The following is a 16,998-nucleotide window of genomic DNA, read 5'->3' as shown; positions in this document are numbered from 1 at the left end:
AAAAAAGCAAATACGCTAAAAGATATTCGTAAACGCCCATTTGCACGAATAAATGCGTGTGCTTTTAAGGCAAGAAAACCCGTTACCGTCTGTTAGAAAATTGAGAGAATTTCTCTCAAAATGGGCAGATTTTCTTCCCCGCAAGTACTCCGATTATTCTGCAGACGACACTCTCGGCTTAATATTCAACGGATAAAACAGAAATTTCATTTGTAGTTCCATATATAGGAGAAAATTCTATCGAAGCATTATTTGGAATTTGTAGTCGTCTGCAAATATAGGAGTTACGTTTTCGATGTAAAGTACTTTCGTTATATTTTTTTTTACTTTTATAACACTTTCTTTTTATTATTTTATAAATGTTTGAGTATCGCTGCTTTGGTCATCCGTTTTATTTTTGGTATAAAATTACATATATAATTAAACAGAAATCACAGATTATCAAGTTGTTGTTTTCAAATGTTATGTCGAAATTGATACATACATATTTTTGTGAATCAATACAGCGTTAACTGCATGAGGGTGCAGCCGAGCAATGTATTGTGATTTATAGTATACTAAGTGCAAATTTAATGGAGCAAGAGATAGACGAAAATCACACATGCAAAAACATTTTCAAAAACAAGAACCGATTTTTTTGACATCAAAACTATCGTCTTTTAAAATAATATCTTAAAATTCAAATAAAATTTGTGTAGTATTAATTAGCTACTTTTATATTATTATTTCGTAAATAATGGTATTAACGAAAAATAATAATGTCTCAAAAATTACTAATAAAGCAATTATTATGTACTTTATGCGCAATAAAAAAATCTAACACCGCTATAAAGAATGTTTACGGAAATAGCACTCGATGGACATACGCTGATTAGCAGCTTGGTTTAAACGATTAACGCATTTAAGCCGTAATATTAACATATACCTACGCAAGATAGCGAGGCGATAAAAAATACGCGACGCGTAGTAATATCGATTCACCTCAGCGAACACGCTGAGTCAGTTAGCCAATCATAAGGAAGGAGTGCCCTCGGTGTAAAAACCAACATAGTTAATATTTCTAACCATTCATAAAACCGCAATCCTCGATATCGGTTGTATTAAACCGAACTACATAGTAAAAGTTTTAACTGAAATAAGTGTGTTTACTAAATTATTAACCGCATGCATTTACCGGCAGATTTGAACGGTTTAACTCCGTTCACCGAAAATCCACATGCGACGATGAGCCAAGTGGACGTCTTCCCTGGGGACAAGAGCTTGAGCTCCGTCCTCGGGGAACATTCAGGCGAGCTGGTGAGGACAGGGAGCCCAAACTTTGTGTGTACGAAACTGCCGTCGCACTGGAGATCGAACAAGACCCTACCAGTGCCATTCAAAGTGATAGCTCTTGGAGAAATTAAAGATGGAACTAAAGTGACAATAGCTTGTGGAAATGATGAAAATTATACTGGGGAACTGAGGAATAGTACAGCATATATGAAGAACCAAATGGCTAAATTCAACGATCTTCGATTCGTAGGCCGTAGTGGCAGAGGTTAGTCAGTACATTTTACTTAACTCTTTGTTACAGATACTACTTTTTCACAATATTCGTTAAATCAGTGAAGCTAAAATAGGAAATGATTCAGTACTAATTGTATCTTAACACTTATTAAAGACTCAAAACCGAAACGACCCAGGGGTGATAGAGGCAAGGCTCATGGTAATCGTACTTTTAGATATAGGGCGAGATTAAATCGACAAATACACATAAACCACCCAGTGTTGAATGGTATGGTTGAACGATTAGATCAGACTTAAACTTGTAAACATGAGGAGTGGTTAAATGTACAATGAAATGTAATATAATGTGGTTTAAAAATAGTGGTAACGAAACTATGTAAATTGTACTAGTATTAAAACTCTATAACTCTTTATCTGACCCTCCTATTAGTAAACATAGAAAATTGCCCCGAATGTGAAGCAGATGCCGTTGTATTTAAAAGATGTGCATGTTAATAACAGTTTCCAAATTTGGGATTAGAAAGTTTTAACATGTGAAAGTATGACGACAGTATACAGTATTATAGTAGATATCAAATCTTCACGTATATAACAGTGACACATACATCCGTATTGCGTCTATATCCTGATTCAGAACGCACTAAAACAACAACATGTAGCACGGTTTTAATTGGTATATTTTTGATTTAAGTAACACCCTCAGGTGAATCTACAAAATAACTGATTTATTTTCCGTCTTTTTATAGATAATTTAGCCACCATATCTTAAATACGATCATTTAAATATATAGCATTATTATTTTTCTTGGTTTTTTTTCTCCAAATTATTGTACTCAGTGACATAATACAGTCACGGTTGCTTTTTTACTGTATCACCGGTTCAAGAAGTACATATTTTGATAGTTGTGTACATGTTGTTGTTGAGTTATATATATGCACATATACAAGGGACGTTCTGTAAATCGAGATAATAATCTGTATTAACATCCTACTGATGGCCCCTAATGAACTCAAAAAGACCTTTATCAGTACTTAAGATCTGCTTACGTAATTTCATATTCGGATACGTCAATTTCGACCTTACATGTTTACACTTACAGCATTGTTTTTACTTCAGAAGAAAAGGGGACATGTTTTCTGTATATGTTAATTGGTATGTCTGTAATTTAAATATAATTCACTTCGTGTCTCAAATACAAAGTGAAAAACACGAACGTTAAAAAAACATCATGTGAGTATACCGTAAACAATATCATAAACTAACGCTTAGGTCTATCAATCTTGCCGTCATTAGGGTTTTATACATCGGTATTTCGCAATTAATTATATACGTGGAAGTTCGTTAATTTTCCCCGTATTTTCATGTACTTATTATTTTCTAATTTGCATAATTGCCGCAGGCAGACAGCGCGCGCGCGACGTACGTCACTCTATGTCTCAGTAGCTAATATGATATTGCGTATTAATTTACAATTAAATATACACTAATAGGTTACTGACTGATAGAAACATAAAGAAAGTTCATATCTTATATATTTAATAATTATGACCTGGTGCAGCTTTTGTGTTACTTTATTTTTCAAAATGAGCGCGCAACCGGCATTCCAAACCATTATTTTTTGTAATTTAGCGGTCGAACGTAATATTGAATTGTTGTTAAAATCACCACCACCAACATCGTCATGATCATCTTCTTCATAATCTCTATCAATATCAATGTTACTAAGGAGACTATTTTTAAGAACCATCGATGTGTTTATCATAATATGAAATACTTAAGTTTGGCTGTATACATCAAGTGCAGTTACACTTATAGTATTTATATAATTTTGTCTATATATATAGATAGTTTTCCTAGCAAGCTTAGTTAAACATCAATCTTTGTGAAATTGGAAATTTTACATTTATATGTTTGATTCGTGGAAACTTTGATTTGCGTAAAATGCTACTTTACAATGATTCCGTTACCAGACTACGATTTCTCAACGATTTAAACTTTCCTAAACAAGGCTATCATACTTTTTTCTAAATGCGCATTAACTTAAAACACCAAGTAATATTCGCCAGACAGTTGCATAATAAAGTTAATTTGAACGCTTAACATCTGTAGTCTATATGTTTTATGAGTGCAATTACGCTTTACACTAGCTAACTTTTGATTGGTTTACAGGTGTGTAAATAGTGTGACGTCACACAGGTAATTTACAAGGTCAATTTTACTACGTTTAGCTTTATCAATGAACTTATAGTAAACATGCCCAAATACGGTAATGCGTAGGCCGGATAAAAAGTAGTACCTACAAATTAAAGATTTAACTGGTGATTTTTATGACATGGTCACCTAGATATTTATCAAGGTTGTGGGATGCCGCTGAGTAATAAGTGATTAGCATTGTGTTATTTTCCCCAGGAAAAGAATAATCTGAATATTTCTTTGTCAGTCTGGTTTAAGATATGCTATTAACTTTCTTATTTTTTATGTTTCCCCGCTTATTGTTAAAAATGTTAATAATAGCCAAGCCATATCAAGATGCTTTTCAGGATTGAATGTTTGAAAAAAAATCAATAATCAACGGGGCTTAATTCATTTCGTTTTGAAAGATGCAATTATTATGATAGAACGCTAATTTGAATATTTCCTTAGAAAACTCATAATCTGCCGTCATTAAACCTCCACAATGGGTTCTTGTGGAACAAAGAATCCAAAGCCGACTTCTTCGTGATCGTATAACCCAAAACGCTGGAACCAAATGCTAGTTTTTACCAATAAAATTAACCTCAAACAAAGGCTTAATAACAGGGTCTTTTCGCCACATTTTTTTCCTTAAAGACACAAAATTCGATATTCACCCGGCTGTCACATTGTTTGAGGGCATTGAAGTTGTGGGGGAAATTGAAGAAAGATGCATTAAGCTTAGGGGTTTACAACAATATGTTGTGAATTTTATGGCGGAATTTGACATGGACACGTGCTTGCCTTGGTTACCGTGCTATTTTACAGCACGTGAGCTGGGTTGTCATGGAGTCGCGAGACTGTCATGGTTCAAAAATGAAGAATGCCAGGAAATACGGACCAACGTCCCAAAAACACGACGCTTAAGGACTTTGTAATTTGACCGTCAGAACAAATATGGCGGTCATGCAGCAGACCACGGTTGCCACAGACATACACAATTGCTTGAACTATTTCATCGTTGTCAGTTCCATACAATATAGATAAGCTTATATTACCTGACATAGTGCGCCCAAAGCGCATAATTTTGGGGGAACGGGGGTGGTCGGTAAAACACCGGCTATAATTTAATATAAATAAAAAAGACATCTTACAGTAAACTGTATTATTTAGAATGGATAATTAATGTATGGATGTGGCGTCAGTTTTATAAAGCACATACACGAGTTCGTTTTTCTCAGACAAACGCGTAAAACTTTTAACTTTAGGTCAGACAGTCTAAAAAATAACGAAGCCAGTTAAAACCAAAATAAACTGAAAATAGCAACAAAAGAAAACACGAAAATGCTTGAAATTTCAATAACCAAACACGTGCGACTTACTAATACTAGGGATTTTTATAGTAATGTGCAGAGTGAACAGCGATTCTATCTTGTCTTTAATTAAGCTTATTTCTAAATGTACAGGCCATTTAAGCATTTTTGGATCATTTTGAACAATATAGATTTGTGAAAGCTACGTTAGATCCGTCCGTTATTATGTTACCTCATTAATGTTTCTGTATTCTTGAAAGCTTTGGCGACATAATTGTATTTTTCCTTCCGATGTGCATTATGCGCCCGTGCATTCTTATTAGCATTCAGTGTCGTCTGCTCCGCTAATGTACAATTTGTTTTGTGTTCTTTGCCGGAAAATTGAGGCGCACGCGGGTGGCACGCGCTTTGGGAGGTTTATGGTTAATGCGGTGAACCCTGGAACATTGGGCACATAAAATAACGCGGAATCCTGCAATTTGGCCAGAGGTTTTATTAAGTTAATTCAAAACATGGTAATGAAATTTGATTTTTAAAACTTTCTGCATCTCGCATTATGACGTTTTTCTATCTAATTCAGATTTTGACTTTCAATGAGCAATCTGCCCGAGTATTGTAGTGGCTGAAAGCTGAAATAAAAAGTCTCGAATAAAAAAAAGCATTTTGCTAAGCTTGAATTATTCTCGTCTGTCAACAATAGGATTGAACGCACGGAGACAAAATAAACTAAAATATAGCCAAAGTTTGCTTTGTTTGAAAGAGGAAAATGTATGTCCGTCAAAAGTAACTTAAAACGATTACGTAGATTAATATGCACGTTCAACCATTAGTTCGACAGTTCAACTCGTGTAATGAAGTGTTGTCTGCAAATATAAGAAAAGGCGCACGTATTCCTATTTTCGGATAAAAAAAGACCCGTTTCTTTTCTTTTATGCGTTGACATTCGTGTCATGAACGAAATGTGTGTCAAAGAGGTCGCAATTAGTTCGTAAGTGTATAGTTTTAGTGAGTAATTTATCAAGAATATTTTCCGGCATTGAAGTACCAATCGCTTGGTGGTTTACTTTAAATTGTACAAAACACTCTAAATGTGCAGGTGTCTTACTGAAGTTATACACTGTTCTCGTGAGAAGCATTATAACGTTAGTATTATTATGTCGTAAATCTATTATTTTCTCTGCTAGAATTCAGAGGTATGTAATTCTATCAACGCTGCACTAAGTACTGTAACTGCTGTTGTATATAAGCTAAACAAGTCACGAACTTAGACTCACTGGCTGTCGTCTGCTAATCTGTCTGCTAATACAAATCGGTCTGCTACATTTATTTTTTATAGTTTGTCGATTTCCAAATGAAATCTGTAATTATTTTAAGCTTCAGACATTTAGTCTTCTGAATAAACCAGCATTTCCCGAACAATAGTTTTTTAACCGGCTTATTTCAATATAGGTTACCAGACGGAAAAAAGTTGTTTACATTGTCAGATATCGGACTGGATAAGATATTTAGGATAAACAAGCAATTAAATTATATTTTGCATCATGCAAAGAAAAAAACTTCTTTCTTTATAAAGGCCAAACTGTAAAAAGGGCTACAAAGCATCTTTCATCACCCACTGTATATACATGTATGATACAAAAACATTGTAAAATCTTTGACTTTCTATCTCCCCATCATTACAAAAAACAATTTTCCGTTTATTGCTTTACATTCATAAATGATCCTGTTTTGAAGTTGTTATTTAATCAAATTAAATGTGTTTTTATACCTTTCGCGAAGAAAATCTTGTCCTTTGTCGTCTGCGGACTTGTTCAAATACTGTCGTCTGCTGTTTTGGGATTCAGGAGTGGTATAAACAAAGTCACTATTACTTTGTAGTTTTGTTGTTTTGCGCTTCGCTTACTAACTGCGTCTTTGTTCGAACTGCTTCGTCATTGTATTTCAATAAAATCTAACCTTCGGTTCTTTTCTTCTTTTTTGTATATTGCTTGATTTTAAAGTATTAATATGAATTCCGCACGCGCCTGGAAAAAGCTTGACAAATATTTGCCGGTCTCCAGCAGCAGACGGTCGTTTTTCATGTCTACAAAATTATAACTATCTAATTAAAAATCAAATTGACAATTAAAATGAGTTTTGATGTTAATTCGTCTTATGGAAATCGAAGCCGACTGAAATACTTTTTTTTCTATTTCTAACTTCTGCGTTCTAAACAAGGAAATAACAAGGGAAACACACAAAGCCATCTTTATCAGTTATTTCATAGACGAGGCAAGACGTCAATTAAAAAAATAAAAGCATTAACCATTTTTTTTCGGCAGGGTGCATAATGGGAATCAATAATTTTTATCAATTATGAAAGCGTGTGTTGTTTTACAAGAGAAATTAGAAGATTATTGTTTTAGACAGAATACCATATGTTTCTCTATGATTCGAACAATCCGTTAAGATAAAGATTTGTTAAAGGTGGGGTTTCTTCTCGACAGCGATGCTTTGCTGAAATATGTTTTCAGAACAGAACCGTTGATATCACGCGTAAAATGTCGTGCCACAATTAATTGGAACTGATTTAGGGAAAGTAGGTTTGCCGCCGAATCAAATTGATGTTTAAGATAAGGAGATGAATGGAACTATCTGTGGCTGACCTGTGGCTGAATATTTATGCCTATCCTAACAAATTGACACTATTAGAGAATGAAAGAAATCAAACTTCCGGTTTCGATTGCCAAATTGCATAATTAATTGATTACACAAACTCGATTGTTTAAAATAATATGTTTTATCCCTGGCTGTCTTTCAAGCATTTTCTTGAAAAAAAAAAAAAAAAAACATTTACAATTTATTTTGGTACACCAAAATGGCTTTCCAAAAGGGACAAATGTACCTTGAAATACAAGGAGCATTCCCCATTTTTTGTCAATATTTACAAAATTAAACCAAAAACCAATATAGGTCTAATCTTCGGCATTATTTTTAGCATCGGTTGACCACGGAAACGTGTGGTTTTAGTAAAGTAGTTCATGAAAATATTATGCTGTATCGAAAAAATAACCTCAGTTTGGGTTTGTGGCAAAGTTCAACGGAAAAGTCGTCTGCTAGAACAAAGTATGCGGTTTATGGTAGATTAGTTGTATATGGATTCACGGGAATCACGCCAGACATTATCAAATGCATTGTGTTTTAGAAACGTGATGGCGGTCAAATATTCTTAACATTTACCAGGAGAAAACTACAGAAGTTGAAAATTACTGTTACTAGTATTTGGCATACCGTTGTTACATTCTAAAGTAATTACCCCCTCCCACTTATTGAGGTGGTCCATCTTCACATTGTTACATTGTCCGGGGATTACAATGGTCAATCACTGACCACAGGCATGTAAATGAGTCGAAATTTGCCCGTCTAAAGTGTTGATGTTACACCCAATATAAAGTTGTTTCATTACATAAATTGGTGCCAGTTGTTTTACGGCATGTCGTAATATTTGTCCATATTGACCAATTATCATTTATCTCCTTGACTAATTCGGCTTGTTTCCTTTGTTTGATAAACAGACAAACAGTACTTCATACATATAACTGAAGTCGCTCCTGTTTAATGGTAAAACTGAAACTAAAACATGATTAGCTTTACGGTATAAACATTACAATGGGTAAAAACTTAGTACGGGGTCAGATATGCACAAATAACTGCCGAACAATCCTTTCTTTAAAGTCTAAAGAAAAAAGTCATCAAGACAGTTTATTGTTGCCAAAGTAAAAGAACACTTCGAAAATGCAGAATACATGTATGTGAAAAATAGGTAATTTTCGATCGTAAAAAATATTTTTTTTTATAAAATCTTCTTTTCTTTCTGCTAGGAATAGAACAGAAAAGTATATAAACTTAAGGAGCTTTTAGTTTCGGAAGTGCACCCATGTCAAAACGGGCAAAATTGTTTCTTTAAACCTGTGCCTTTGTATGAAAAGTTTGTCTTGTTAGATATTTTCTTTGTCCGGCAGTTTCAGGCCAAGTTTTGATATAGGAAATGACTAATACAGGTTTATATCACATTTATTGACTAGTTCATACCATGCTATTGCAAATATTTGGCCTACCTAAATTTTAATACGTCCGTACTATAGTGAAGTTATATAATTATGTATTAAAGTTCAAGAATTCGCCAAACATGATTAACTTATTGATCTTATTGTTCACAAAAGGTATTGTCAACTTTTTAGATATGTCAAGAATTTAAGGTATTCTATATAGACGCATTCTTTACTTTATTAGCAGGTTATATATATGAAGTAATACACTAGCAATAGAATAATAATGGTGTAACAAAGAGCGATACACAACAATGAACATATTATAATGTGGTGTTTGATATTTTCTGTACAATGATGTCCATCTGCCATCACTTGTCTAAATTTAAATCAACGTTATTACGATAACCATTGTCATTCTGCAATCTTATACAAGTAAATTAAAATACATCATCATCATCTTCATTGACATCACTTCTAGTGTCATCATCATCATCATCGTCGTTATCATGATCAGCCTCATCATCATCATAATCATCACCATCGTCGTCGTCATCATCATCATTAACGACATCATCATCACATCATCATCATCACCATAATCACTACCACCACCGTAATCATCATTATCGAGGAAGTTATCGGAATATTGATAGTCTTTATTTTTATTCACCTCCCTTCTTTTATCTTCTATTATCATAATCGATCATGATTTATCATCAACATCATCACTTATCATCTGTCTTCTTAGTATTTACTTGTATCATTTTCTCTGTCATTCAGTATAGCAATAATAACGAAATAATGAGGAAATTTTATAGAATCACAATTTCCGTGTTTTCATCTGTAGGAAGGTTTTAGACAAAAACGTTTCCGTGTGTTAAATTTCACAGTAGCATACAACAAAAAGATGAATGTTTGATTATTTAAACGGAAAGAAAACATTCTTCGAATTGCTTTACAAAATAAACCACACTGTGCATTCAACTGCCGTTATAACAAATGATTAAATACTAAAAAAGAAAAAAATATGTAAATAAATAAATAAATAAATAAATAACCAGTGTTGCATATTAATTTATTTTTTTAATCGACAGGGCCGTAATTTGCTCATCATATTATCTAGAAAACAAATTATACATTGCTTTGGCCTTTATGGAAATTCATAAAAATTGTTTTTAATGTATATACTGATGCCTTGTTTACTAGCAAGTGTCAAATTAACATGACTGTTTAGTAATTAGTCACATATTTAGAGTTCACGATTGGTCAATTTTTGTCAAAAGTCGGGTTCAACGAAACTAGTAATAAAATCATGATTATGTGTCACCAGAAGATTTGCCGCGTGTCACGTGAAATTGTCTCCGCGCGCGTTAACGACCGCAACGCACTTCTTTTACACGCTTCACTTAATTCTGACGTTTTTTACGTAGAAAATTTCTTCTGGTTTATTTGCTGCTTTAACGTAGCTGTCATTTACGTATGCGGACGTAGGTAATTGAGACACTTTACGGTAATTAAAATACTTGTCATGTATTTTCTCACGATAATAAATCCGGGAAATGCAAGAATTCGCGGAAACATGCGTTAATGGGCGTGTAAATATAAATAGAATGACGGATTTGTGTTATACATGCGCAATAATAATTACTTTATTGTGTTTCATGCATCTAACAACTTTATTACATAATACTGGTATATAATCACACAATTTCATGCGTGTTTAGGAACAAGAAAACGTTATGAAATATAAATAAGTATCGACGCAATGATGAATAGGTTGTGGCCTAGTGGTAAAGGCTTGTGCCTCTCAACCCAGGAATTGTGGGGTCACTAGTCTGAGTCTTACTGGGGTTCCGACCATGTTTCCTAATATGACGCTAGTACTTGTTAGTTCCAGGGATCGGGCTCGAGACTGGTTTAAATAAGTTTTCTTTACAAATAATGTTTAACTAAAGCATTAGATTTATTCTCAAACCTAATAGAAGCCGACACAACATGTTTATTGTAAAATTCTTTAAACCGTAGGACACAATTATTTTGAAAGTACACGTTTACTGCATTTTTTTTAAAGATTTTGACTAAAGAGTCATATTATTTAAACATTTAATTGACCTCAAATAGCACGTGGTCATATCTTTAAAATAACCGACTCAGCAATTTCTAATCTGATTTCTTATACAACAGGACCAAGCCCGTCTTTCTTGTTAACAAGAGGGAAATCATTTCTCCTAAATTATCCGTTTAAATTGCCCTAATTTGATAGTCTGTCATTTTGTTTTAAGTCAGTTCTTTTCTCTTGGCATATATCATGATTTTTTTTCTGTCTCGAAATATAATGAATTAAATGAATAACTCATTTAAAGATCGATTTTTTTTCCAAGCTTGAATCCTAATGATTCAATGTCGAATAACGCTAAGGTGGACAAAAATGATTTTTTTATTCTTTGGGACTTCGTGGTGCTTTAAGATGGCGATAGAGTCGAAGAATTTGTGTAATAATATCGAATCTAAAGAGAAAAAATATGTACGATTGTTTGAACCAAATCTTTAATCGATGGCTTAATGAGATTTCGAAGTTAAAGGCGTTATGAACGAATTACTAAAGTTTTGCTCTTTTCTGATTAGAAAACCGATTACCCAATCACACCGATTAATGTACCCTCGGAGTGCTTGATTTTTCCTTTCTGTAATCTTTAGCCTATTAAACTGTTTTAAAAGCTCGTTAATTTGAAAAAGTTTACGACCCCAATTTTTCAATGGACCCGCACGTGTTATAACAAAACATACGACCACGAAGCTGAAACTCGTTTCTGTCAATTTGTATAAACAATTTGAAACCAAATTCGCTTAAATTATTCAGGAACTCAGCAAGGTTTCTTTCGTGTTTTCTATTCCTGCCGAGCGAGACTTTGGTGCTAAACGTAGATCTACACTTGTACAAGGCATTAAGTACATAGACATTAATCAAAGTACGGAACAGCTGTTGGTTTGAAAAAACCACAACTTTCCCTCTCTGTGCTTACAGTTAATACAAATTTTAAAGCTTGTTATACATTTCATAATTGATATACATTATTATTTTCACGTTCATTTATCCTATGCCTATTTGATTTTAACATTTTAAATTGCAGTGCGGTGTTTCCGCCATCTTCTGGCGATTTTTTAAAATCATTTAAGCGACGCAAATAAATTGTCATTTAAATTATGAATTAACTGGTTTACGCTTTAAAACGAAACGGTTGGCGATAGTAAATCAAATTTGTCGTCTACAAATATTCTAGATATCTAAGTTATTTGTCAATTTCAAACGCTATTAACAATCCCAGGTTCAAAGGTTATACTACAGTCAGTTCATGTATATATAACCCGCATACCAATGCGCTGATGTGTGTACTTTATGAATGAAGCTTATCTGGTTCTCAAAGTCTTAATATCATAACATAGTGGCGCTTAACAGATAAGGTACCAGTAATAGATTATAATGGTACCCGACGTGACTTATTTTTGGCATATCTTACTCGGTAGCGGGGAGCAAACGTTCAAGATTATGAATGAAATAGTGCGAATAAACATTTGCGTAGGCGTTGTGTTACAAATAACATGGCCTTGACACGGCCATACCCTTGTTTTTCTTTAGGAATTTCGACACGGTCAAGGTGTGATTTTTGTCGGTTGATGCTAGTTATGAATCAGTGTAGGATAATAGGGTTAACGATGAGTTATCCATTCTTACTCTGATACAAAAAGAATTTATCTGTACCTTTGGCGATAATGAATGCACGATTTTGATTGTATGAGCGCGCACATTCTTGTGGAAAACAGATAAAAGAAATGAGGAAAAAAACAACAACAAACAAACAGAACTAAACGTATTTCATCCCTGCAAATTATAAATGAAAATAAATTTTCTTAAACAAAGTATCAATACTTGAAAAATTATCTTAAACATGCAAATATATTAAACAAAATATCCAAAAACAAATCATGACAAAGTATCGATACATGTAAATATTATCTTAAACAAGTAAAGATACAAACACGAATATGAGCCGACAAGTTGTTTTGTATCCTGTATATCTAATGTTATATATGATAGATAAGATCATATCATCATCTAATGTTATATGTAAACGGACAAATGTCATATGTAAACGGACAAATATCATATGTAAACGGACATACTGCAACTAAATTAATTATCAAAATCCAATGTGCACAATATAATACCATACTTGGTATCAATAGCTAATTTAATGTCTGAAGGACAGAAATAGTGATATCTATGTTTACAATTCGATTCCTCTTCTTTTTTCAGGAAAAAGTTTCACCCTGACAATTATTGTGGCCACTCACCCACCTCAGATCACCACCTACACAAAGGCCATCAAAGTGACAGTGGACGGGCCCCGTGAGGCCAGAAGTAAAACTAGTAAGTTCGCACTCGTATATATATCTTTATTTTTCCGATTCGCCCTTTGTCACTCAAGCGGAGAACTATTTATAGAAACAGGTTCTAAAGTATAATAGAAGACAAAAAAAGTAAAAAGTAACATTTATACTTGTATAAGAAATGTCTAGGCCAAACGGTGACTGAGGGCTTATTTAATGGGCGATATACGGGGGTAGCAATGATGGTTGTTAATAAATTGGTGGGAGGGGAATTGCAAATACAAATGCACTTAATCATAAGTTACTTGACTTCCCTGTTATGCATAGCTTTAGAATTTTGTTTTCGTTGAAATCGTTTTGTAACTGCGCTTTTCAAATGTAAGCAGAATTTGTCCTAAGGCAAGGGAAATCTTTAGATTTTCTGTGATAATTACCCGACGAAAGAGGCAGTAAAATTCACAAGTGAATAATTGACTCTGCATTGCTTATAATAATCCCATAAAATCTTCGCAAAGAAAATAAAAACACACTGAACCTTTCTGCAAGTTTGTGTTAAAAATTAACACTGATGCAGTTTAATGGCCGCAATGTGCATTTTTCTCTCCGCAAGAATAGAAATTTTTTCGGGCTGAAATAAGCGGCATTAAACCCACGGGCTGTGAAAACGTCTTTAGAAAACGGCGACTAAGATGTGAAGACTAATTTCTTAAGGATTGGCCTCAAATTACCTAAGAATATTAAGTAATATATGGTGAAAATATATTAATATAGCAAGATCTTAAAGGTTACCTAAAACAAGATTTTATCCGATCCCACACACTTCAATGTTGAATTGTGTAAGCGTCACGTGGGCGTCTGTCACGTGACAACATTATAATAGAAACAGGATTAACCTGGAAAAGTATCGATGATTCTATTTCTGAGAAAAATGTATTATTGTCCTCCATGTCGTCTGCTCACTTTTTAAAGGAAGAATATAAATGAAAGAATACAACGATACAGAGGCGGTTATTTAATGCATTTTTGAAACAATAATTTCCTAAGAAAGATCTTTATATCGACATTTTTAAGAGGTTTAATTTGAAAGCGTAGGCTTTCTTGAAATGAGGTCAAAAAGATAAATTTTCTATGAAGATTTTTTTTTAAATGATGTATGTCGAGTGGTATCTATTGAGAACTTTAAATATCGTTTGATTTTTTTTCTTTAACGCGAAATAGCAAAATCTCACACACACGTATGTCACAATTTACATTATTTTAACAAACCAGTCATGTTTAATTGGCAACAGTGTAAAGCAACTTACCAAAAGTGTATTTTTTTTACCTTTTTAGAATTGCGCACAGATGACCGCAGAATTATCCACCGAGGGCCTCTTGACATGCCCATGGAGAGACCCCACACCGATCCTCTATGTGATAGCCGACGATTTCCACCGTCGGTAGAACTCGAGCATCTCCGACGAAGTACGCAAGCTACAGACAACAGACGCATTCTCGTTCCGTCGGCAGATACAAATGGATTTCATGCAACAGGTAAATGAAATAACAATCAAAGTGATAACGCGAAAAATAAAAAGCATATACAAGAATTCACTTTTCACATAACAACGTGACTTTTAACTGTGACCATGCCAGTTAACACTCAAAGAAAATAAGACTTAAAGACTTCACTATGGTCCAAAACATTGGAATTTTTTACATCGATCAGCTTGGACACTCGATACAGAAAGATATGCAAAAGATAATTAAGAAATATACCCAGAAATAAATTGAAAAACGTATTTTATGTGCTATTATTGTTGAAGTGGGCGAATGTTCAGAAATTTTGCACAGTACTAGTTATTGATCTAGACCTATCGAACATTAATATTGACGTATTATTTATTGTCACATCATGACAAAAAATAACTCAGTTGAGTCCCTTTAAAATATAATGATGTTTATACAATTACATATGCTACAAAAAAGATTGTTTGATGTATATTAAATAAAATTCTCTATATTTTCCAGATAACAGAAGGAAGTCCGTGGGGAGTTTTTCGAGTTCACTCCAAAACTCCATACACAAAAAGAAACCCAAATGTTTCCATCAAAAAAACCCTTATCCCCAATCCTTTTGCCCACAAACCCCACGGGGTTTTTTTAATTACCCTATACCAAATTTTTCTTGGTAATTTTAACTCGTACTGCCAAAACGGGTCAAAAAATTCTAAAAAATAAAATTTGTTTGTTCTTTGTTCTTTCTTTTTTCAAAACCCCAGAAAATCTTTTTGTTTCCACTTTTTGGGGTTTTTAATGACAAGGTGCCTGTTCTTTTTTCGTAAATTATTATATTTTGTATATGTACAAAATTCTACTAAACCCTAATAAATTTTTATTGTTCTTTTTAAAAAAAATTTTAATTAATTTTTTTTTAAATTTTTTAATTTTTTTTCTGAATATATGTGAGAGTCATTTCATAAAAATGTAAAATTGTTCTTTTTACAGGGTCAAAGATTTTTCGCCCCCGGGAAATGGATTTTCTGAAGCTCGCCTTACAAGCCTCATTTAAGAAATCAAAATTGAAAAGGTCCCCCCTTTGACTCCAAAAAAGGACGTCACTTTCCCCTTAAACCCGTCGGGCTTCTTACTGCCAAAACACATCGTCTTGGTTATCGGCTTTTTCGAACCTGGGGTATCCGGGTAGTTTTAGTCTGTTTTTTCATGTTTACCGCCCCCGGTTTTTCATTTCAACAACGGCAGGAAAACCCCGGGGTACCCGGGAAAAAGAATTCCAAAACCCTTATTTTCCAGAACCACTCATCTAAACCCAGTTCTATATTATCTGTTCGCCATTCCCTAGTACAAGGGTTCAAATTTCTTGCAAATTTTTAGTGGAAGAAAGGTCGACCTTTCAACATTATCTAACGCCTGGTTCAAACGCATACACCTTCCGATTGTTGTTCATCTGATATATCCAGCCCCAATGAACACGCGTCTTCTCTCTTCGGTCTTTTCATTTTACGATTACACGGTTTGTCCCACCAAAATTATCATCGGGATTCCCTTTTATCCTCATTTTTACGGCTCGGTGGTTCGTTTGCCCCCAAAAATTCCCAAGAAACAGTCATTTACTTACCGGGAAACCGGCAATGCCGAATACCCTATTGAAATTTTCTAGGAAGTAGTTAGACCCGACCCGGTCACATAAGTCTCAGCCGCCCAAATGACATTGATGGTGCCGCCCTCCCGGTCAATGGTATTAAACAAATGAGAATGGACAGACCTCTCCTGTCGCCAACATCGAGACTTGCGCTTGAGAGTGCGCCATTACAGCCTCGTGAAGATGATAGGAACCAACATACAGAAATGCAGACGAATCAATCACCACTCCACGACGCCCCTGGTCACTCTCCACCACGTGGACGAAACAATGGCGACAATGGTAATGTGTGGCGGCCATATTGAAAATAAGCATGATAGAAATTTTACATCGGATACCACTTATTTATACATTTTTTAAAGTGTTAGTTGATAATTGATTACTGTTTAAGTGAACAGGCTTTAGGCCCACTTCTGAACTTTGATTACATGCTCATTTTGACGT

At 34.1% G+C, this 16,998-nt stretch overlaps 1 protein-coding gene across 1 annotated transcript; it reads left to right on the top strand.

The window, feature by feature from the left end:
• Positions 1-1,041: 1,041 nt before the first annotated feature.
• Positions 1,042-14,978, top strand: LOC132760084 (runt-related transcription factor 1-like). Its single transcript, XM_060751976.1, has 3 exons — positions 1,042-1,537; positions 13,339-13,452; positions 14,745-14,978. The coding sequence occupies exons 1-3, from the start codon at positions 1,165-1,167 to the stop codon at positions 14,951-14,953; spliced, it is 696 nt and encodes a 231-aa protein (XP_060607959.1). The 5' UTR covers positions 1,042-1,164; the 3' UTR covers positions 14,954-14,978.
• Positions 14,979-16,998: the final 2,020 nt, after the last annotated feature.

The sequence above is a fragment of the Ruditapes philippinarum genome, unplaced genomic scaffold (genome assembly GCF_026571515.1).
Source record: "Ruditapes philippinarum isolate M1 unplaced genomic scaffold, ASM2657151v2 ctg1277_1_1_1_1, whole genome shotgun sequence".
Lineage (NCBI taxonomy): Eukaryota > Metazoa > Mollusca > Bivalvia > Venerida > Veneridae > Ruditapes > Ruditapes philippinarum.
This window is presented reverse-complemented; position numbering and strand designations above follow the sequence as displayed.